General features: G+C 34.2%; 3 protein-coding genes across 6 annotated transcripts; 1 reads left to right on the top strand and 2 right to left on the bottom strand.

The window, feature by feature from the left end:
- Positions 1–4101: 4101 nt before the first annotated feature.
- LOC140990228 (uncharacterized) lies at positions 4102–7691 on the bottom strand. The gene is made up of 8 exons (XM_073459829.1): positions 7438–7691; positions 6448–6592; positions 6200–6368; positions 5705–5975; positions 5183–5448; positions 4888–5103; positions 4520–4622; positions 4102–4399 (listed from the first exon to the last, which is right to left on the bottom strand). The coding sequence occupies exons 1-8, from the start codon at positions 7586–7588 to the stop codon at positions 4335–4337; spliced, it is 1386 nt and encodes a 461-aa protein (XP_073315930.1). The 5' UTR covers positions 7589–7691; the 3' UTR covers positions 4102–4334.
- An 8984-nt stretch (positions 7692–16675) lies between these two features.
- LOC140989609 (rhodanese-like domain-containing protein 14, chloroplastic) lies at positions 16676–18702 on the top strand. The gene is made up of 6 exons (XM_073458891.1): positions 16676–17047; positions 17134–17180; positions 17392–17484; positions 17760–17898; positions 17982–18084; positions 18429–18702. Exons 1-6 carry the CDS (start codon positions 16855–16857, stop codon positions 18541–18543), a joined length of 690 nt encoding a protein of 229 aa, XP_073314992.1. The 5' UTR covers positions 16676–16854; the 3' UTR covers positions 18544–18702.
- A 113-nt stretch (positions 18703–18815) lies between these two features.
- LOC140989608 (vacuolar protein sorting-associated protein 26A-like) lies at positions 18816–23701 on the bottom strand. Of its 4 annotated transcripts, none has more exons than XM_073458890.1 (12): positions 23507–23701; positions 23301–23348; positions 23134–23208; positions 22639–22716; positions 22461–22533; positions 22220–22264; positions 21911–22022; positions 21193–21259; positions 20235–20279; positions 19974–20029; positions 19459–19634; positions 18816–19226 (listed from the first exon to the last, which is right to left on the bottom strand). In XM_073458890.1, the coding sequence occupies exons 2-12, from the start codon at positions 23301–23303 to the stop codon at positions 19042–19044; spliced, it is 915 nt and encodes a 304-aa protein (XP_073314991.1). In that variant the 5' UTR covers positions 23304–23348; positions 23507–23701; the 3' UTR covers positions 18816–19041. The 4 variants fall into 4 exon arrangements, with proteins under 4 accessions (XP_073314991.1, XP_073314989.1, XP_073314988.1 ...); XM_073458888.1 differs by having other exon boundaries at positions 23514–23700; XM_073458887.1 differs by having other exon boundaries at positions 23504–23700.
- Positions 23702–24312: the final 611 nt, after the last annotated feature.

Consider the following 24312-nt stretch of genomic DNA (forward strand, 5'->3'; position numbering starts at 1 on the left):
AATTCAAAATATACTGATATGGAAACAGAATAATGGTTGCTGATTATTTTAAAATAATTTTAAGATATAAAATATGGAATTTTATTTTATAAACTCCCTCCCACTATTTTGACATTTCCACCACCCTCTGATGAAAAAGGGAAATCGTATTTCCTTAGTGGGCATGTAGAGTCCAATTAGACAATCATAATCCCGAATAATATCAGCCAATTATAATTTCTAAAATGTAGAATCCAATTGCATCCCTATGCAACCTCCGCGTGTTTTGCCTCACGTTTAATAAGGACTTAATAATATGACGCCGTTTATTTTTGCGTGTCAAACCAACCCATCAATATTGAATTGTAGTGGACGGTCGTCATGAGTTCCCCCAATAATATGAGCCGAAGTCATGGGAGTTTCACTCAATTCACATCATATGTCCGGTGGAAGTCACAGCTTTTCGGCGTCCAGGCCTCCCCAATAATATGAGCCAGACACTGTCCGCAGGTAGCGATCAACATGCAACCACGGTTGATGGAAGGCAAGGAAAAATTAAACTCTTTTAATTTTTACTTTTACGGTTTGATATAAATTTTGAATCATATTCAATATGAGAGATTTTAATTTTAAAATTGTCTCATCATTTTAATTTAAAAATCGCGTGCCACGAGTTTGTATGTTTGTCAGATTCATACAACTATATTATCTAATAATATACATACATGCATACTACTATATATCGCATATATATCATAATATGACATTCAACAATAAATAAGGACGATCGATCGCCAACACTATTAGATCCATGTAAGCCATACATGGATCCAGGTCTAAAACCTAGGTGAATGCAGGGATGCAAATACAACTTTTACAAGAGCTTCCAATATTTTACATGTCTTCATCTTGCTCATCGGGCCCACCATCTTGCAGTCTTGATCTCCCACTATTTCTAATAATTACATTTAAATAGCCATAACACATAAGTGATACATCTCATGGGTGTGAGAACGGGCCATAAACCAGGCCCACTTTAATAATATCAAATATTAACAAAATGAATAAAAACAGTAAAATATCCTAACATACACCTAACACATTTGTCAAGGCTCTCGATCATCCTTCATGCATTTAATATCAAATGTTAACATCAATTTAATTAAACAAATTTAATTAATTGATAAATCATATATCTAATAATTTTATCACTAACCACCACAATTATTAAAGAATTTAATAAATTAAATAAACACATTTATTTAATTTCCAATTAAATCAATAATAATTGATTTCTTGTAAAACTCATGTTTACCATAAATAATTAAAATCATATTCTAATTATTTATTTTACAAAAAAATTATTAATTTTCCAAAAATTAATTTTCAAAAAGAAAGATTGAACCAATTTTAAAAAATATCAATTTTACTCAAAAATTTGAAAAATCAGAAAATTGCACCCTAGGCCCAAACAATTCAAGCCCATTAGCCAGCACACTTCCCGAGACACTCCCGGGCAGCCGCCCGCGCTGCCCGAACGTTTCAGGCAGTGATGGGTCTCCTGTGCGCGCGGCGCCGTGCGCAGCGTGCGGACTGATACCACTGTTAGATCTCGGTTTTCTCATGCCCAAATGCAGCAGAAGTTTTAAAATTTTTATTTTATTTTGACAATCAAAATACATTTGATTTTGGGCACTCGTATGGTTTATATAATCAAACATTCATAGGACGTTTAGAATTTATACCTTTGGTAAATTAATCACACGGCTCCAACTAATCCGGTGTTAGCGGATATAGCTCTTGATTAATTCCCTACGAACTTTCTTCAAAGACTCCTTCCTTCAATCTTCTAATCAGGTATACGACTAGATGATTTGTTCCTCTTCTAATTTGCACTAGAAAAATTAGAAGAAGTTTTACGTTGGAGATCAAAGTTTGAGAGACGGCTCAAACTCCTTTTCAAAAAGGAGAGGGCCGAAATTCTATGAGAGGAGAGGGGAGTGTTTTTCGAAAATTGTGTTCTTTTGGAGGCTAGGGTTTTTCGAAAAATTATGAATGAATTAATTCTAACCTTAAGCCTAATACACATATATATAAGCTTAGAGCTCATTAATAAATTAAATACTTAATGGGCTTAATCAATTAATTATTCTAGTCCAACTAGTTTAATTAATTAATTAATCTTTTAAAGTCCAATTAAGAATCTTAATAATATGTATGTTGGTCTTGTACTCCTACAAGCCAATTATACATATACCCATTACATTTAATTTAAATCCCTTATAAATCAACATTTGAATTTAATATTTAAATTATAAATTCAACTCCTTGAATTTATTACCTCCAAAATTTAATATTTAATAAACTCAACATTTGAGTTTAATAAATTAAATTATCAAATTTTATAAATTCAACTCCTTGAATTTATTCTCTCCAAATTTCATAAATTCAACTTCTTGAATTTACAATATCATAATTCAACTCCTTGAATTTATTTTCTCAAAATTTAATTATCATAAATTCAAATCCTTGAATTTACTATATCATAATATAAATTCAACTCCTTGAATTTATCCTCTCAATGGGAACAAACGATCCAGTGCTTGTGTGACCCTCAATGGTTCAGGGATACAGCTAACCGTGAGTTCACAATTCTTTGTGATTCATAATAATATTTATTCTTATTCGGGCTTACCCTAGTTAGCCCCATTCTTTTCATCAACACCTTGATCAAGAATGTCAGAACTCATTTTTTATTGCACCCATCTGATCATGGTAAGAGCGTCTAGTAGCATCGCCCCATGATTCCCTAGGTATCACTGATAGTGCCTGCAAGAACCAGTCGATTATGATTAACGTACAGTACGGTCCCTTCATCTCATATATCCCGATCGAATCTGCAACCATTGGTTCATCGAGGGTTGCATATTAATTCGATAACTATGTGACACATATAATAGTGACATCGCGTGTACTATTGGAGAACCCCTTCTCCAACGTATATCTCATACTTTGGCCAGAGATTCCATGCACTAATATTACATTAGATCACATAGGATATCCACACCTGTAGGTGAGCGGTGAATCCCCAACTACAATGCACTGGCTCCTATATGTGTCGCAACTGTACCCAACCTCGCCACCTGATGACTCTCCTGGAGCCGGTAAACGAGTCAAAGCACAGCCCTAGCATATAGAGCCTCAGTGTTGTCCCGGGTCGTAAGGACTAATGGTGTACAATCATAACCACGGACTTATCCTCTCGATGAATGATAACCACTTGGAAAGTCCGAGGGAGGGTTGTTCGGTATAATCATCATATGACTACCCATCTGCATGTTTTGACATCTCCATGTCCTTACCAAGAAACGCAGTACACAACATCACAGATGCTAGTCTCGAGCTCAAGCGACCTTTATCCCTGTTTTAGGCGGCTGAATCGACTAGGAACGAATTTAAATATGCAGTATTTACAAATGAGTTTCAACATCGAATTACGATTCATTTGTATTAAAGCATAATCAAAGACTTTATCTATGCTGCTTGCATGGGTATACAGATAAAGTATAACGAAACCATTAAAAAGTAAATTATATTAAAATAAAAATTGTTTATTTCACTTGAGTCAATAAATTCTTCAGCCAACAGTTGGCTTACAGGACATCTACTCTAACATAAAATACCCTTTCTAAGCATTGACGGGGCTTTTCACCTAGAAAATACCATAATTCTCACATCTATTTAGTAATGATTTTCAAGTGGATATTGTTTGGAAGTCAGCACATCTCGATCAAAATAATAAAATTGAAAATCACAGGCACCATGTATAAAGTTGCAATCACCAGTCTACGTATAGGACATCAGATTTCAGTCTATATGATCAATCCACCAATTTATTTTCCTTGCAGGTTAACAAATGAACATTAAACAAAGTTATAATAATAATAATAATATTATTAACTACTAAAAGGAATGATCGGAAAGAAAAATATAATATTATCAATCAATAATCTATACTATATACTACAATATTCACATAATTAACGGTTAACCGCCATTCAAGTGAAGTGACATAAATCTCTCCCTTTGAAAGAGAGACCAGACCAGACCGACTCCAGAAAATGTTCAACCATGTTTTTGTAAAAGTTCCCATCATTAGTTTCAACAAAATCATAATATTACTTTCTAAAAAATAAAAGATTATATGAAAGTGTATATATGAAGAGAACATTTGAGTGAACAAATGGTTGACATATTATACACTTGAACAAAAAATAAATCATCAAAAAATAATACGTATTAGATAAAATTGCTAAATGGATACTTCAACATAATAAAAAGATTATATAAAATCATCAAGCAGAATCTAATGGCTCATCCTCGATGTTTCTTTCTTTCAACGCTGTCCATTCTTCTGTCTCTGGAATTGGGGAAAACAAACTCATCAGAACAAGGGAGCATAAAGATTTTATCGCTTATTTGAAAACTTGCTGCAATAGACTTTGAAAGAGTTGTCAATTGTAGGCAACATTTTACTTACTTGGCTTGTCTCCAATTGCAGATAGCCGTTTTTGTAGGATTGAAGCCACAAAGAGGAAGATGGAGCACATACCAAACATAACAGTGATTGGAAATGCATTAACCTACAAATATTGAGATTGTTAGCTTCCAATAGCCGGCCAGAACATCAAAATCATAATCTTGAAATGGGATTTTGTCATCTGGATTCACATCCGCGCATAAATCAGCTAGATCAAATTCTATTATCATTTTATTTTAAAAACCCAACTGGATCAGCAAGTTGCAATCAACTTCGCAGGGTGGGGAAGACAAAACTAATAAATAATTCTTTTTTTCTTTTTTGTGGGGGGTTTAGGGACACAAATGGAGAAATTGCAACAGACATACATTGTACAGCACGATGCAGACAAAGATGTTTAGTGGGATGCGGAAGAAGTTCATGATGGTGCTTCGGGCCTCCTCAGGTATATATTGGGATCTCATCTTCATAATGGATGGCCAGAAGATACCCACACAAGCTTCAAAAGTACAGAAACCAAGAAGCTGGAGAGAGCCTGAGAATGTGATACCACCCCCTTGAACATTTGAAGGAGTTATGAAGAACTGCCATAGAGAAGTAACAAGTTATATATTGCCCAACAATATAAAATCATGTGAAAAAATAAAAGAAACCAGGACATACATTGGTCACTATGGGGAGCAAAAGCGAAGCAGAAGATATAACAAAAACAATCTGCATGTAGCTCTCTACTTTGACTGTATTGCGGGCCAATAAACGAGCTGCAATTGTGCTTCCCAACATTGAAGCCAACATAAAAGTGGCAAAAATAAATCCATGTGGAATATCCTCGTCATTTGGACTAAGAGCAGGTGTCCAGAGGAACACAAATGTGTACATCGAACCTTCAAACAAAGACTGTATCGCACCGAGCAACGCAATCTTCTCATCTGACAAATATCAATTTCCAAGGACTTGAATTAAACAAGAGATGAAAATATATTAGCATGTTTTGCTGCTTGGTGATCGCAAACAAATGAAATAAACAAGCCGCTGAAAAGTATTTACATCAGATTACTGCATTGACTTCTTTAAATTCTTAGGTGATTAAATGGAAAGATGGCAAGAACGGAAACCTTTTACTTCTCTTCACAGGGCTACTGATTAATTAATAGAAGATTCTTCATGTAAAAAATTTAGGAATACCTGAGGCAATTGCTACAGCTGCGCCCTTGAATTGAGTAAGCAAGTCCTTGCTCTCTGAAGTGTCTCCATAATTCTCTGTCCATGACGCTAATATTACAGCCATTCCGATGGATAGAAATATGGCAGCAGCATCAAAGGGCGATACTGGTCCAAGATTCAAGGTATCAACCAGTAGATTTCCAAACAACCCAGATATAATGGCAACAAGACCATTGCCAAGAAATATTGCCTTGGAGAAAGTTAATGAGAGCCATTGCTGATCAAAACCCCTCTGCAGATATATATCGAATCAAAGATTTCAATCAATAACTATCCAGAACTAGATGGCCGTAATTTCTAGACTCGACAATAAAAGAGTTGATAAGTATAATAAATATAGATTTTAGTAAACAAGAAAATTAGCAAATACAATTTTCCAGATGCGCAAGAGAAACAAGATGATATAAAAGGTACAGACAAGTTCCTTGTATTCATATATATACATGGACATCTCACCTTGAAGTGCTCTGCCACAAGCCATGACTCAAATGCAGAAAACAAGAGCGATGTGGCAATACCACCCAAAACACGTCCAATCATCAGAACTTTGTACTGAGGAGAATGCTTGGTAATGCAGCTCAGTGTATACGTAATGCAGTAAGTAATACATGCTCTCTTGCGCCCCCTGCAATTTCAACATAATAATCGAATAAGATAATTTCCCAGAATGATTACAGATATACTATTTGAAGAGGATGTCATACTGTTTATCTGCCAGAGATCCAACAATTGTACCAAACAACATGGAAGACCCAAATCCAGCGATAAAGAGCTGTCCAATTTCACCTTTTCCAAACCCATAAGTAGTGTAAAGATAGTAAACATATGGACCCTGCAGCCAGTCACCAGCTGTTTCACGTGGAAATCAAACGTCAGGACAAGCAAGAATAAATGTTTGCAAACATTTCAATGGACCAAAAAATTTGAAAATAAAGAATCATAATCTACAAATAATTCGCAGAACCAAAAAGATAATTGCTTAAGCTCCCACCAAGGGAATCATGTAGATTGCATCTGTCTTAATTACTGTTTGGAAAAAAAAACACAAAGGATCAATGAAATCTGAGCGCAGAATCACATTCCTCATTATAGTTTATACAACTGCTAAAATAATCAGTACTAAGTAGTTGAATGCATTTTGAGGATGAAATATTCAACTCTATTTGACTACAATAAATCATAGCATCAAAACCAATCATTCGAGCAATTAAGGTTTCTCTCCCTCTCCTAAAATCCAAAATAAAATTCCACAAATCCAACACTCTGAGCTACATACATTCATCAGCCAAAATCACTAACCCAGAAACCAACATCTAGATCCACCAAGAATCCAACAAGTTCAGTACCACCCACAAACATCAGATTCAAAACATATAGCTCGAATCCCAAAAGTCCAAGCATTCAGTACATCAGATCACCCACCGCAACCTCCAATTCACTAACAATAAACACAAATCGACAGCTCACTCTCCCAAAATCACCTCGCACAAACCCCACATCGAGTGGATCAAAAGCATTTACAAATGAAAATCCAAGCACAAACGAACTATCAAACGAAATTGAATCGCTAAAGAAGGGAATCAAATCAAAACACACACAAAGCAACAACATTGACCAAATCAAATCACACTCAGACATAAAATGCCGAACCAATCACTCCTCGGATCCCATATATCACAACAGATTTGACCTACCCATCATGAGCGAGTAAACAAGCAAGTAATTATTCTTGAACGATTCAAAGACCGAGGAAGTATTAATCCGATCTTTGTTGGTTTTGCTCAGCTCCAAAGCTGCCACCACCGCAGCCAAAGCCCCAAACACCAGATAATAAAACAGCTCCATCTTCCCTTTCTCCTTCCTCACGGAAAATGAGGATAAACTGAGATATTAATCGCAGATTCACAGAGACAGCTGACTCAGTATAGCTGGGAAAATGTGAGATATAATATGTTTATATATATATATATATCACCGATACGCCACAATACACACACTAAAGCGTGTTCTGTGCACGTAGCTAAGAACATAAAACCGCGTTTTTTATATTTTTTGTGTTTTTAACACGTGGTGGATTTCCATTGGTAGAGTAGTGTCGGCAGTTTGAATCATGTGTTGGTGAGGTCGTTACTGGATCTTAGATCTTAGATTTCCGCGATCTATGGATTCCAGCCGTTGGATTAGAAATGTATGATTAATGTCCACTGATTGGCGGTGCCATTGTTTTTTTCCTTACAAACATAATAATAATAATAATAATTCGGATGGATGTGTTTTTTCAGTGGATGACTGACTTTGGTTTGTTTTGCTAGTATGATTTTCGACCAAGACAAGATTGAATAGTAGAGGTTTCTGAAAAAACTTATTACTTGATGAATTTTTGTCTGTTTTTTTTCTCTATCTTCACTAAAACAAAAATGGTTTTTCGCAGCGCGCAAATTCTTTTTCCGCAACGCACATTGCATGCTGCAAAGATGCAAGCCGTTGAAAGTTCAAGATTATATGTGGTGTACATGTGCACGCTGTTAATACAAATTATCCGTAGCATGTAGGGGTGTTCAAATTTCGGATAAAACGAAAAAACCGAAAATCCAAACCAAAAAAACCGAACACCGAAGCAAGCCGAAAGCCGAATTTTGTAATTCGGATATAAATGTTAAAACCGAAGTTTATTTGGTTCGGTTTCGGATTATATATGTCAAAACCAAACAAACCGAAAAAACCGAAATTTCATTAAATTAATAATTTTTTTATATTTTTATTTATATTATATATTTTGATATGATATTTCGTGAATGAAAAACCATTTTGAACAATTTTTAGATGATTGTTGTTTGTTTAATTAATTTAGATCTTATATTTAAATATTTTACTAAGAAAACAGGTAGAAAGTTAACATATTATATTTTACAATATATTTATATTATTAATTTAAATAATTATACCAAAATCGAATTAATCGACCGAAATTATCGAACCGTTTTGGTAGAAAACCGAACCGAATCGAAGAAAAATGGTTCGGATATAGGATTATATATTTCTAAAACCGAAAACCGAAAAAAACAGAAATAAAAAATCGAAAATCGAAAATCGAAACCCGAACCGAACCGACCGATGAACACCCCTTGTAGCGTGCAATGTACGCCATTGATGAATATATCAAAATTTGGGCATAGCGACGGTTTTGATATATATTCCGTCGTTAAATATTCCGTCGCGCGTACGTGGAGCACTGTCCGTGCTTACGAAGCGCGGACGCTGCTCCACGTGAGCCGCGGATTGAGGTATTTTTGCACAAGTTTTTTTAAAAAATTATTTTTGAAATTAATTTTAAAAATTAAATTATTTTTGAAAAAAACCCTTTAATATCTATAATCGACTCAGAGAGTCAGATCTTGTTTTAAATTTGAGATTTTTTAATATCAAATCAAAAGATCGATAGTAATAAATATTGAATTTAATTAATTCTTATAATATAATTTCGAATATGTTGTATTTGGATTAATGTTTGTTTGGATAAATCCAATTGACAATAGATTTCAAATAGTTATTTTTAGCTGATTTCGAGTTCATTTCATTTCAATATGGAGGCATTTTTCAAATCCAAATAATTCGCAAGCTAAATTCATTTTTCTTAAATTTATATGCATAGAGTCAACAGTATACCTTGAGAAATCAATTATATGGGGATACTATGATGTATAATTATCATTTTAAATTTCAGAGATATAAAATATATATAAATTATTTGTATGTGTAAAATATAAAATGTATGGGGAATCGAACCAAATGCACCGACACAAAGCCTAACCCCCAGTTTTTGGCCAAAATAACACTTGAAAATGAACATTTGTCAAACTATACAACTTCCCACATATATACATTTTGTATTATCCCTACTATTTATTTATTTATTTATTTATTTATTTATTTATTATTCCATCTCGATTTGCAGATCGACTAGCTATTTGGCTATACAAAACAAAATAATTAGGGCCAATTGGAAAAATATTTAATGAGAAAACAATTAATATAACTTTGACTTATATATATAATGATTCCCCCATCTCATTTTGTTGACTTTATTTGGATAGAAGATATGGACTCGGATGGATGATGAGGGAGGGATTATAAATAATATTGATTGGTGTTTATCAAAAAAGAGAACATTAAAGAAACTTAGAGGCTGACCCAAGGAAAATCTGAACGAAACACTAATGGTTTCTTTTGTCGCACATGCTAATCCATGTACGTAAAATCTAAGATGGTATACGTCGGATTCAGCAATCTGAAAGATAAACACGAGGCAGATGATTAAATCGGTAAGTGGTCATACTTGACTAATTTCGATATATTGTGACAGGCTTTGCTTTTTAATCATGTTTGGTTAAACATAGAACTATGTGGTTCAATATAAACTCAACCATGGTACTTGCTCGTGTTCTCAAAGTTTGCATTTTGGCTAGGTTGAACTCCAACTTATCATATTCATAGTCTATGTTAGATCAGACAAAATTTATCATTTTAGACTTGCTTTTGTCTAGACACGATTGAGTACATATCTCGTAAATATTGCACTTTTTATTGTCAAACCCCGGTTCAGTTCTATCACCGGCTGGTTTTTTCAACTCGTGCACCTTTTCAATGGAGATAGAAGACTTGTTCCAAGAATTGACTCTCATTGATAGTTGCTTGGAATACTCTTTGGATGTCATCATTTTCAACTGCTAGCAAATTGATTTTCACTTCCAGACCGTCAACTTCCCTTCGTTGCAAACAACTAGAAATGTTTGACTTATCTGTTAGCTTTTTGTTTTCTGTCTTAACTTCATCAAATAATTGTGAGGGTCTTTTAAACTCATCTACCATATATATCAAGCAGTACCGTGACATGATCATCTTGTGTGAATTCATCTGAATCAAAATTAAATACCATGTAATCATCAGTTTTCATCTCAATGTATGACGTATCCGGTTCAACATCTTCCATGAGACACTAGACCTTCTCATCATCACTTTCACTTGAGGATATGTAACGCCCCGAAAATTTAAAAGTCCACGCGAACCACATGCACGCAAGTTATTAAATTATCTTGTATTTTAATTACATTAATTAATTATGTTGTGCATATTGATATTTTTAAAATATATTTTTCTACATGATTGCATTAAAATATATTTTTAAAGGTTATTCGAGTTGCGATCGAGAAACGGAGACCGAAGGCTGAAAAATAGAAAATGTTTTTATTAAATAATTGTTTTTAATTATTTAAAATATGAGTGTTGCTTTTTCTTATTTTTGAAAATATGGGGTTTTGAGGTGATTTAATACGCCGATACGTAAATTTTATCGGTGTTGGTTTTTCAACAAAAATACGAACGTTTGTCAATCCGACTAATAAATTCACAAACTTTATTAAAAAAATTATTTTTAATATTTTAATTAAGCACTAATGAACCTAGTACTTAGTGGGCCTAAGCCTTATTAGTTGCTTAATTAAGTATTTAATTTAGAAAACCCACCCCAAACCCTCATGATTCCCACGCCCCACTTCCCTACAATCCCAAAATTTCTCTTCAGCATATACACGACACACACTTGAAAATTAGAGAGGAAAAGCTTCAAAGTTGCAAGGGTTTCAAACCATCGTCTTCGAGCCGTCGTTCTTCGATTCTTCAACGAGAATTCGTGTGCAAAATACATAAAGACACGCCATAATCTTCTTTTTCTCATCTTTCACACCATATTATATGTTTGATGCATGTTTGCATGAAAAATATAAAACATTACCTTGTATTTTCATTTTTATGGCTTATTATGCATAAAACTAGATTTTTCTTTTTTTTAAAAAAAAACTCTTCATAATGATGCACAAAGGGGCTGCCATGGTAGGAGTACTTGAAGGGATGTTTTTCCACATGTTTAAGGGTCCCTAGGTGTATGTTTAAGGGCTGGAAAAAATGAGGAAGGAATAAAAACGAAAATAGACTCCTTAAGGGAAAGGACTCTTCGACTAGGAGTCTTTGAGGGTCACGGCTTCTAGCTGCGGGTAGGGAGGGTCCAGTAGACTTAAGTGGGCTGCATGATGTTCCTAAGATGGTGGCAAGAGGGTGGCTCGAAGGGCAAGTTAGATGTGCATGCTGATTGTTGTTTGTACATTTTATTCCAATGAGGATATCCTATAAAATTTATAACAATTTGCCTTATTGTGCTAACTCCAATGATAATATGACCATATGAAAATACATCAATGATGTTTACAGAGTTTGAGAGACCTATAACTCCATTGAATCCATTGAAAGAATTATTGTGTTGTTTAAATTATTTGATATTTAATTCTTAATAGGGATATTGAAATCGATATTAGATGATTAATCTACTTATCATTTGGGAAAGGGGATGGGAAGAATTAAGAATTCTTTGTTAGTAAACGAGTTGAATTTATGAATATGGACGATAATTAAATATAATGGAGACCAAGTGAAATCGCATCTCTAGATTCTCACCGATTTTGCATTTGTTTGTGTGCTCGAATTTATTTTAGTTGCTAGTTAATAATCAAGATTCTTCTTAATTTCTCTAAATAAAGTACTTCTATTATTCTAATTACGGTATTCTAATCTAGTGTCTCTTTGTTGGATATGTGCTAAATCTTGCCAATAAATTTACGGCAAAAGATATATCAGGCCTTGTACAATTTGTAAGATACNTTCCTTCAAGTATGACACAACTTCATGAATTTCATTATTCGTTCCAATGATGTTTAAATCATCAACATATACAGCAATAATTACGCATCCGGATGTTGTTTTCTTAATGAAAACACAAGGGCATATTGAATTATTTACATATCCCTTTTTCATCAAATGATCACTTAGCCGATTATACCACATTCGGTCAAATTGCTTTAACCCATATAATGATCTTTGTAATTTCACATAGTAACATTCTCTGGATTTTAAACTTTGTGCTTCAGGCATCTTAAATCCTTCAGGGATTTTCATATATATATTACTATCAAGTGATCCATATAAGTAAGCTGTAACAACATCCATAAGACGCATTTCTAAATTTTCAGATACTGCCAAGCTAATCAAATACCGAAACGTAATTGCATCCATCACAGGAGAATACGTTTCTTCATAATCAATTCCAGGCCTTTGAGAAAAACCTTGTGCAACAAGTCGAGCTTTATATCTTACTATTTCATTTTTCTCATTTCGCTTTCGAATAAAAACCCATTTGTATCCAACAGGTTTTACACCTTCAGGTGTAAGGACTATAGGTCCAAAAACATTACGTTTATTTAGCGAATCCAATTCAACCTGGATGGCATCTTTCCATTTTATCCAATCCTGCCGATTTTTACATTCACCAAAAGATTTTGGTTCATGATCTTCATTATCATTTATGATGTCGATTGCCACATTATAAGAAAATATATCATCAATTTCTTCTATATCTTTTCGATTCCATATTTTTCCACTATTAATATAATTGATAGAGATTTCATGATTCTCGTAAGTTTGTGGTTCTGACAGAACATTTTCATCATCATGTGTTTTTTCAGGAACAACATTATCTATTTTGTGATCATTATGTGTTTCTTCAGGAACATCATTCTCTATTTTGTGATCATTGTGTTTCTCTATGAATTTTCTTTTTCAAGGATTTTTATCCTTGGAACCGACTGGCCTTCCACGCTTCAGGCGTTTTACGACATCATGACTTTGTTCAATTTGTTTCTTTGGAATTTCAATTCGAGCAGGAGCATTTACAGCATGTATATATGATTTAGTTACCCTTTTTGAATCTATAAATGCATCTGGTATTTGATTTGTTATTCTTTGCAAGTGCACAATTTGTTGTACATCTTTTTCACATTGTTGTGTTCTTGGATCCAGATGTAACAATGATGATACATACCATGTAATTTCTTTTTCGGTATGTTTTTGTTCTCCCCCTAACATTGGGAAGATTTCCTCATTAAAATGACAATCAGCAAAACGTGCTGTGAACACGTTGCCTGTCTGAAGTTCAAGATATCGAATGATTGATGGACTATCATAACCGATATAAATTCCAATCTTTCTTTGAGGTCCCATTTTCTTTCGTTGAGGTGGTGCAATAGGCACATACACCATACATCCAAAAATTCCCAGATGGGAAATGTTTGGTTCTTTACCAAATGCAAGCTGCAATGGGGAGTATTTATGATATGCACTTGGTCTGATGTGAATTAATGCAGCAGCATGTAAAATTGCATGTCCTCATAAAAAAATATGGAGCTTTGTTTTCATAATCATTGGTCTAGCAATCATTTGCAGACGTTTAATCAATGATTCAGCCAATCCATTCCGTGTATGTACATGAGCAACATGATGCTCAACAATGATTCCCATAGACATACAATAATCATTGAAAGTCTGAGAAGTAAATTCACCAGCATTATCAAGTCTAATTTTATTAATTGTATAATCGCGAAATTTATTCCTCAATTTTATTATTTGAGCAAGTAATCTTGCAAATGCAACATTTCGAGTTTACAATAAACATACGTGTAACCATCTGCTGGAGGCATCAATCAATACCATAAAGTATCTGAATGGTCCACATGGTGGATGGATTGGTCCACAAATATCACCCTGAATACGTTCAAGAAACATTGGTGATTCAGTTTGGATTTTGGCTGGTGATGGTCTTATAATAAGTTTTCCAAGAGAACATGATTTACATTGAAACTTATTATTCTGAAAGATCTTCTGGTCTTTCAACGGATGACCATTTGTATTTTCTATAATTCTTCGCATCATTGTTGAACCAAGATGTCCTAATCGATCATGCCAATTGGTTAATATTGAAGAATTATCAACTACCATGTTTGATTCAATGAGACTTATATGTGTATAATGCAATCCATTAGGGAGCATTGGTAGTTTTTCAATCACATATTTCTTTCCTGATTTATATGTGATAAGACACATATATTTCTCATTTCCTTCATTTATTTTTTGAGTATCAAACCCTGAGAATATATATCATTAAAACTCAACAAATTTTTTTCGATTGTGGTGAATACGAAGCATTATTGATCAAAAATTTTGTACCATTAGGTAACAAAAATTGTGCTTTACCACAACCTTTAATCAAGTCTACAGGACCTGATATTGTATTCACCATTGTTTTTGTTGGTTTTAGTTTCAAGAAATATCTTTTATCTCGGAGGATAGTGTGCGTTGTACCACTATCACGTATGTATACTTCAGCTTTGTTCATAGCGTTTTCCATATTTGAACTTCAAAAAAAATATGCAATGAAATAAAATTACTGACAATACATTTATAAAAATAAAATACAATACAATACACATGATAAAACATTATCATACAAGTACATGAAAAATAAAATATTTTACATATTTATTCCACCAGCAAATTGATCATTGTCTGAGAAATCAATCAGAAAATCTCCAGCATCAAAATGAGTTGAATCACTCAAAAGTTCACTGTGTTCAGTGAAGTTGGTATCCTTTTCTTTCCCCTTTATTGATTCTTTATAAAGTTTACAAAGGTGCTCAGGGGCTCGACAAATACGGGACCAATGTCCTGGAGTACCACATCTAAAACAAGAACTTTCAAATCTTTTTGAGTGATTCTCATTAACACTCATGTTCTCTTGATACCTTTTCAGTGGGTGGTTCGTGACGCCCTTTTGAGATGAGTTATAAAAATAATTATCTCGATTGTTTTCAAAACCACGGCCTCGACCACGACCAATTCCACGTCCACGATCTCGACCTCGACCAAAACCTTGTCTCTGAATTTGATTTTGGTTTCTAGGTTTAAATTCATTTTTACTTACAACATTTACTTCTGGNGATGAGATATTCACATTTTAAACCTTCATCGAGATGTCGACGCAAAAATATTATAGCTTTTGCTTTTTCTTGTGATGAAGATATACCATTTTCTTTAATGGTCTCGCTTAGACCCAATGACTCAAGATGCATTTCTACATCGAGAGTCCATGACATATAATTTTTTCCCGTAATGTCGAGTGCAACAAATTCGAGCTTTGTCAAGTTTGACATGGTGGTACTAAAAAAATTATGATGCATTTTATTAGTTAATGAATATTACAATACAAAGTAATGGATAAACAACAAATACAAGCATTCGTAAAAATAAAGAAAACACACGAGGAGGATATTCTTCGATAAGTACAAGATTCGTGAGTATTATAACCAAAATAATTAAAAATAACTTTGTGAAAGCCATTTTCTTTTTTCTTCGAAAATTTGATGAAGAATAATTTTTAGAGAAGAAGAGAAATTTGGAGTGATTGAATGTGTTTGTGAGATCATATTTATAGGGCAAAAACTAGTCGTTTTGTTACCGTTTATGACCGTTGGTGTACAAAAAAATAAATGTATGTATTTGTATAATTTTATGGTAATAATATTAGCCATGTTTTAAATATTATGTATATCATATCACATTATTATAATGAATTGTCGTAAGATATTTTGTTTAAAAATCTTATAGGCTTTTATACTTGTCGTATCACTTACCGANATTTATAGAAAATCTTTACAAATAATCCAAAAATAAATTCATCATTACCTACATCATCACACACTAATTTTCAATATTTACAACTCTTATTTTCAACATTCAAATATTCAACATTCAAATATTCAATACACATATTTTAAATATTAATTTTCAACAATAACATCAATAAAATGAATACATAATCAAAACTTAAACAAACCCAATTGTGAGTCTAAAAAATTTAACAAAACTTTACAAATACGTAATTGTTCAAACCATGTGAATATTTATTTTCACCTTACCGCTGAGAAAAACAAATAGATGAGATGTAGAAATCCATTTCACCTCCACCACAAATTCAGATTGTGTTTAAGCTAAAATATCTCCTCTTTTTCCTCCAAAATGGCCCACTCATATCCTCTCTTGGCTTTAAAAAATGTAAGCATCGAAGAAAAAAAAATCGAATCAAAGAATTTTTTCATCTCAACAGGGGAACATACACATATCCATCCAAGTCCAGTAGGAATTGTAGGAGAACTTGTTTGAGGGTCTGAGAAATGGCTGGGGTTACTTCAATTAGTCCACACACATCTGCTTCTTCTTCTCTACATCCCAAGTTTCATTCTTCAACTCTTGCTTACAGTTTTAACTCTAGCGTCGAGTCTACTGGTACAAAAGTGGGTAAATTATCAAGAAGCTTTAGGCCACTCAGAATTCAAAATGCAGCCACAAAACCTGCCAAATCACCAGGTAGATTAAGATATAACACACGCAATCTCTATAATTGTTAATCTGTATCAAGCTGAATGTGTCAGTTCTTTCTTTGGGAGAATCAGCTGAAGAAGATTGGAAGATTAAACGACAAGTTCTGCTAGAAAAAAAGGTGAGAAAAACAGGTATAGTTAGTTCATGTTAGGAAAAGTAACTGAGGAGGAGATTGGCCAAAATCATTTATTCGTTGAGCTAAAAATTTTAAAATCTACAAAACCCTTCTTTGTTTTCTTTAATAACTTCCCAATTTTAGGCTGTCATTGTATACTTGGGCAGTCTGTTTGGTGAGAAGTGGGTATGGATAACTGGACTAAGTTTTGCAGGTAAGGAGTGTGGATGCAAAGGAAGCATTGCGGCTCACAAAAGAAAATAACTTTGTCATTCTTGATGTACGGCCAGAGGCAGAATTCAAAGAGGTTAGTCCTATTTCACCAGTCTCTCTTTTAGAAGTCCTAAAAGTCGAGAGATGTAGGTTATTCTAGACAGTGCAAGCAGAAACTCATTGGAGTAAATCCCATATGTTTCTTGGTTTTATGCGAATGAACAAATTTCAGGATCAAAAGTATTGGTGGACAACATTTAAGATGTTAGGATAGTTGAACCACCGAAATGGTCGAACAAAAAGGTGCATATTTGCATTTCAATTCGCTCCATCTTACTGCTCTTACTGCTTGATTGTTGTTTGGTGTAGGCTCATCCGGAAGGTGCTATTAATGTGCAAATATACAGGCTTATAAAGGACTGGACTGCATGGGACATTGCAAGGAGAGTAGCATTTGCGTTTTTCGGTATCTTTGCGGGAACGGAGGAGAACCCTGAATTTATCTCAAGTAAGAAGCAAACGACATTTAGACTTGGTACTCCTAAGAAAAACGAAATTTATTTACTTGACGGCTATGGATTGTGCAAGCAGGCGTGGAATCAAAAATAACCAAGGATTCAAAGATTATAGTGGCATGTTCAACTGGAGGAACGACCAAGCCTACACAAAATCTTCCAGAGGGCCAACAGTCAAGGTTCTCCTCACCTCTACTTGTATTTCCTAGCTAGCTATCTTCACCATCCCTAATACCTAGAGGCGTGAACAGTCTCCACCCTCTCCTTCTACTGAATTTCTTGGTTTGTCTTTGGTTATGCCGTAATGCAATAAAGATGCATCGAAAGCCCAGGGAAATAATCAATACAGTACCATAACATATATTAGTATTACTCTTCAAACACGAGAGAAAATGGGTATAACTGTCAGAGATTATTGACTTGGGCAGCGTGAAGCTTGTAGTCTGTAGGAAAGCATCTGCTGTATTCATGTAACCTAATTAAGTAGAAGGTCTTCAAACATTTGTAATACTACTGAATGCAGGTCATTCATAGCAGCTTACTTGCTGGTTCTCAATGGCTACACAAATGTCTATCACTTGGAAGGAGGGCTTTATAATTGGTTTAAGGAAGACCTACCAACAGTATCTGAAGATTGAAGCTCAGTCCGAAAAAGTTATATTGAGCAAGTTGTAATGTGATTGTTTTTTAAATTGAGATCGGAGTCGTACTGAGTTCTACATAGGTAATAACAATCAAATCGATTGTAGTGGACATCAGTTTACCTTCTAAGTAGGATTGATTTTAATTACTTCAGAGATCAAGATCCTGCAGTTTTCAAAAGTTCTAGAGTTTTTTTATGCTTACTTAAATGCATGCATCCACCGCAATAAACTCAATCATGCAACTGTTGCAGTTGAACATCCCAAAATAGCCTAAAGTTTTCTAAATTTCTGACAGAAGAACATCAGCATGAGATCTCCAGATGGCTAAAGTTCATAATTATTCTCTACACAAATGTGTATTTTGTATCAAAGACTAGAATAACTACAGAGAACAAGGTAAGCTTTTACAGATTCGTAATCTCACAACCTTAGATTGAGGGACTTCACACAGCATCGTGATGAGGCAAATCTTCAAAACTTTCTTAAGTGAATTCATGATGCAGGTGCATCACCGAGTCGGTACATTGTGATTTCTTGTTGCTTGAAATATCGACGGTCCTCTTCATCCACAAGTACAAGGTTCAAGTAGTACTTTACACTAAATTTGTTGTTGATGTTTTGATATGTTGGGGTTAGCTCATAGGGGCTAAGGAACAATCTTATAGGAATTGATTCACCTGTTAAAGCAAGCACTTGTCCAGTGAATTATCCGACTTATCCAAAAGTTACAGCAGAGTGGAACCTTTTCCAAGTAAATAAAGACACAGGTAAACACAAAAGGGAAAGGGAAAAACAAAGAGGATACTGTCACGAATCAAAAAGAGCCACAAAGAGAAGAAGCACTTACAATGAGTCTTCTCACCAGTACCTACAAGCATATAGGAAAATTAAGAATAGTTCTTAATGTACCTCTGACTGGAGCACCATCCATAAGTTCAAACTTTGCTAGCGTCTCTGTCTCAACATGGGTGTTAGACCCTGACCCTGTCGATTCTCTGCGTCTAATCTCAAGATCCATATTTTTAATCTTAATTCTTACGAGGAGAAAATATATTTTGCCTAAAATAACATCTTTCAAATGATACCTGGATATTAAAAAATTCTGATCAGTATGATATCGTTGGCCATCTTTAATTGCAAAAGAAGATAAAACCTAGCACTCAATAAAAAAAATTTGACTGCAGACAGGGTTTGCTGATCCTCAAATGGTTGTGTAAAAATACCATTAGGTGAAACCCGACAATGTCACATAAGTGACCAGGGTTGATTAGACCCTAAAAGAAACTGAACTGAAAAAAACCAAAAAGAAACAGTAATTGAGTTTACTCACTACAAATACCAGAATTCAGTTCCATCCCAAACTGAAGGAGGTACATTGGCTTGATTATTAATTAAAAGGTAGTATGTGGTAACTGGTAACTTACTTGCTCTTATTGTACTCGAACTCAATATGAAGGCAGTCTTCGATTCCAACTTCCATCTACAACCAGAAGATCGAGATTATTGAAACATTTCTATACAGGTATAAATCAAAGGAGAATATCCTCAATGTTGCATAATGTGTCAGAAATAGTTGAAGATTATGATCCAAACATCCTTTAGATCACTTGCATAGTTGCACGCTCAGAAGAATTACAGTCACTCGGAAAACATGAACACAAAAGTAAATATAAATAACAGTATACCTTGATGCTGGTGTTGATCGATGGAGAGGGAGTATAATTCCTAACCTGATACACCACAAAACAATTGACTAAATCAAATGAGTAGGTCACAGATATTGAAAGAACACAAGGCAGTTTTGAACTCAACAAAATAACAGATCCACTGCACAGTAAAATATGCAGAAAACAGAAACTGCTTCCAGAAACAATCTCTCTCCTCTCCAAAAGTAAACTGTCCTTGTTACTATTCAATCTCAAGTACACTGGAGGCTCAAATCCAGAAGATTAGGATGGAAAATTAAGTTAGAAATCACAGGTAACACAAGGCATGAAAGAGCCTCCAACAATAATGCCACTCTAAGTTCATATAAAGAGAAATTACAGATTGTCGGATGAGGCAAGAGTAAAAATTACCTCCTCTAACATAGAAATAAGCATTTAAAATATTTTCTTCCCACAAGATTAAATTATAAGTGTCATTTTTTTCAAGGAGTGACAAACGAACTAGTCCCTTTGTTTTTATTTTCTGTAGACATTTTATCTCAAAATAAAAACAAACACTATCACCTATTTTCATTCTCTTTTCCCCAACACACATTTTCGTTCATTTTCACATCTCCCAACATAACATTCTCTTTTACTAGTATTACGTTACATTCTAGCTCAAGAATATATTTTAAATTAAAATATTTTTATCCTATATTTTTTACATGATTTGTTATTAAAAATTCTATTTTCATAAAACAACGCTAAACAACATTTATTCTCCCAAAATAGTTCCCAAAGTATTTTCCAAAACTCCCAAAACAAAACCAAACAGCCTAGTGGATTTGAGCAGTATCAAATTTTCACCACCACATCAGGGTAATGATCCACTTAAACAATGTTCAGAAGAATAGTGAGTGCCTTTATACATGTCCTCTAACTGGAATACACTGCATAGGATACTTCAAAAATTTTAGGAGAAGATTATATTCACCACAAATTCTTGATATTCTATTATGCTTCCAGCATAGCCCCGACTTATTGTCACCTTCAGGACATACCTGAAACAAGCACAACATTCTAATAAAGTAGGGCTAAGATTTAACATCTGACTCTGGAAAATGAAAAATAAGAAATCAAATGCCAGAACAAGAGAGAAGGCAACAAGGGCATAATCTTTCTGGGCTTATTCACATTACCAAGTCTCTATGCTGCAACGGTAAATAGTTGTGAGTTTTCGCAAACAGATGATTGATATATAACTTTATGCAATCAATCTATATGCCAAGAAAAGCTTAAAAAATTGGTATTACAAAAAGAGCATGCAAACTCAAAAAACCAGATGTTTCAACCAAAAAAATAAACAGAGTGATACATCACAAAAAGTCAACTCAACCTCCCCTCCCCCAGCCGCCACACTTGGAGCTGACAAACAGAACCAAAAAAAAATCTACAACTATCGACAAATTACAATTACAGCAGTCAGCAAAAGAATCCAGAATAGTTTAACATAGACTTGAAAACCAAAGTCCTTGGTCATAGGCGGTCAATCTATTCCTAAATATCTAGAAACATGTATTTCCCCCGGTACACTTTCTGCTTTACGAACTACGTATGGTAAAAAAATTGAGAACACATCATTTTGCCAGTACAGAAACAGCCAAAACATATAGTTACTGTACAGGACCATAAAATATACAAAAATAACTCACCTAAGTCGCACATTTACTCCGTTGTATGTCTCATATGGCATCTCAATAGTTGAAAATTCGAAGGGAAATGTTTTCTTTTCATATAATTCCCCAGGAACATCCAGTTCACGAACTATATGCAAAAATAGAAGATGGGTTAAAAGGGTGTGAATCTATGAAGCATAACAGCATACTTATTGTTCTAAATGCACACATTTTTATGAATAAGAAAATAAAATAAGCAATGTTATGAGTTGTGGTGCCAAAAAGTTTAGATAAAGCACGTAGACAGCTGCTATAGACAGCTGATAAATAAATGATAGTACTTACCCAGAGAAGTGAAGTCGTAGAAGTTGCCTCTGTCAAAAAACATTTCTGCAAACAGAAACTAATTGTGATATTTGTTCAGTCTACAATATTTCTGTATTCATAATTAAGTCAATCTGACAAAAAAAACTAGGGAAGTTCAAGATGAAGTGGCAACCAAAAAACTTACTTCGTACGACAACATAGAAGTAAAACCGAACCTGAATGCTCTGAATAACATTGACATCATCAAGAAGAAACAAACCTATTTGACCAAGAAGCTCTACTTTGATTCCATTGTGTTCCACCTTCTTCCCAGAGACTGGTTCAATAGATATCTGAAAACACAACTCATGGGTGGACATCCACATTATTAACAAACCAAATTGTAAGCTAAATTTTTTTTGTTCCGAATTGATAATGATAATACAAGTCAAAAATACCTTTCCAGATATATTTTCTTGACTTTGGAAGAGTGGGCCCATCACCGTACCACCACCATCCCCCTTCTTCAATGTGACCTAAAATAACAATGGTACATGCGATATAGAAAACATGAGCCTGTCTTTCCATTACTGACAGCAGATAAAATTAATAAAGAAATCTTAGTTACCAAAGCAACAATCCAAACTGAACAAACATTCAAAACATGCGTTTTACTCACTCTGTTCAATTACACTCTATTAGCTACAAATAAAATGTCAGGAAAACAAGTATAGACATCAACTCTTATGAAAACCAATTTATAGATTGGTTAGATAATTATGTGCAACAAACCCATCCACTAAACTTCGTTAGAGAATGTAAAAGAACAGATATGATATAGCCCCGTGGTCGCTTCTGCCCATCGAAATAACATAAGAAAAATACACAAGCATAAATTCGTAGTTCGTCAAGTACTTGGAGAACAAAGAAGTTATAAAGGCTGAAATGTACACCTGCTTTCGAGCTTTCCCATCCGCAAATGTAACAGATATGTTGCAAGCAGGCTTAAAGGCTCCAATAATATAATTCTGGAACAAGCACACCAAAACTCATAGAGGCATGAAATTCAACAGCAATAAAAATATAATCATCATCATTAAAGCTAGCACCGAAACGTTACCATTGCTGAAATCTAACGCTAACGGAATGCAAACTCCTAACGCAACACCTGCAACAAAATTCATCAAAAACTTAAGCTCGACAACGTAATTGAAACAAACAACCGCAAATCAAACAATCGCGCTTCATGAAGAGAAAGATTTCAGGTTGTAATATGAAAATAATTTGGAAATTGCTAGTATTAAACGCAAAAAATTCGAATACCACCACTAACATAAGGAGATGCAAAGATCTTTACTGAAGATCAAAAGATTGAGTGAAGTGAAATGCGATCACGTCGAGAGTTAATCGAGACAAAGTCGTCCCGAGTCCAAATCCAAACCGTCCAATTCTTCCATAGGGCGTGTTTGGTTAATTAAACAAAGGGAACAAAAATGAATTTGGGCCCATTTGATACCTATCCTCGCTTAGGCTTGGGCTTCGGATCAGGTTAAGCTTTAATTAATTAAGTTCATCAGTGCTGGCTAATGTGGCTCGATTAGAAGGGCTCGTACCCCCGTGACCCGGATACCCTCGGCCTCCGAGGATGTCGAGCAAGAGACATGGACCCTGTTTCGCTGACTTCTATGGGGTGACGAGAAGAATAGTGTTTTCAAAAATATATTTAGTTGTGTTGTGTTATATTGTCTTATCTTTTTACCTCAACTAAGGGTGTTAATTCGGGTTGGGTCGGGTTGAGCAATAATACTACTCAAAAATTGCCTAACCCGAAGCCGAACCAACCCGAAAACACTCAACCCGAACCCGAACCCGGATCAACCCGTTTAATCCGATTAACCCGATTTCGAATTTTTTTAAAAATTTTTTTAAAGAAAATTAAATAAAATTCAAAAAATAATAGTAATATTTTAATTTAAACACATAATAATAAAATATAACTCATATCTATGATTTAAATTTGAAAATCTAATTATAGAAAAATAAAATATATTTACTAAATCAAATAAACAATTGTTTAGAAAATAAAAAATATTCAAAATAAATATTAAATTATGAAAATTTATGATATAAAA

The sequence above is a fragment of the Primulina huaijiensis genome, chromosome 12 (genome assembly GCF_012295235.1).
Source record: "Primulina huaijiensis isolate GDHJ02 chromosome 12, ASM1229523v2, whole genome shotgun sequence".
Lineage (NCBI taxonomy): Eukaryota > Viridiplantae > Streptophyta > Magnoliopsida > Lamiales > Gesneriaceae > Primulina > Primulina huaijiensis.

Coding starts and splice junctions, on each gene's coding strand:
- LOC140989608 (XM_073458890.1), bottom strand. Junction 21,260..21,910: donor GGAGTAAATGTGCGACTTAG/GTGAGTTATTTT, acceptor TGCTTGTTTCAG/GTATGTCCTGAAGGTGACAA. Junction 20,280..21,192: donor TAGAATATCAAGAATTTGTG/GTGAATATAATC, acceptor GTGGTGTATCAG/GTTAGGAATTATACTCCCTC.
- LOC140990228 (XM_073459829.1), bottom strand. CDS start 7,588: ATGGAGCTGTTTTATTATCTGGTGTTTGGGGCTTTGGCTGCGGTGGTG. Junction 5,976..6,199: donor TTGTGGCAGAGCACTTCAAG/GTGAGATGTCCA, acceptor ATATATCTGCAG/AGGGGTTTTGATCAGCAATG. Junction 4,400..4,519: donor TGCAATTGGAGACAAGCCAA/GTAAGTAAAATG, acceptor CCCCAATTCCAG/AGACAGAAGAATGGACAGCG.
- LOC140989609 (XM_073458891.1), top strand. CDS start 16,855: ATGGCTGGGGTTACTTCAATTAGTCCACACACATCTGCTTCTTCTTCT. Junction 17,048..17,133: donor AAAACCTGCCAAATCACCAG/GTAGATTAAGAT, acceptor TGGGAGAATCAG/CTGAAGAAGATTGGAAGATT. Junction 18,085..18,428: donor CCAGAGGGCCAACAGTCAAG/GTTCTCCTCACC, acceptor TACTGAATGCAG/GTCATTCATAGCAGCTTACT.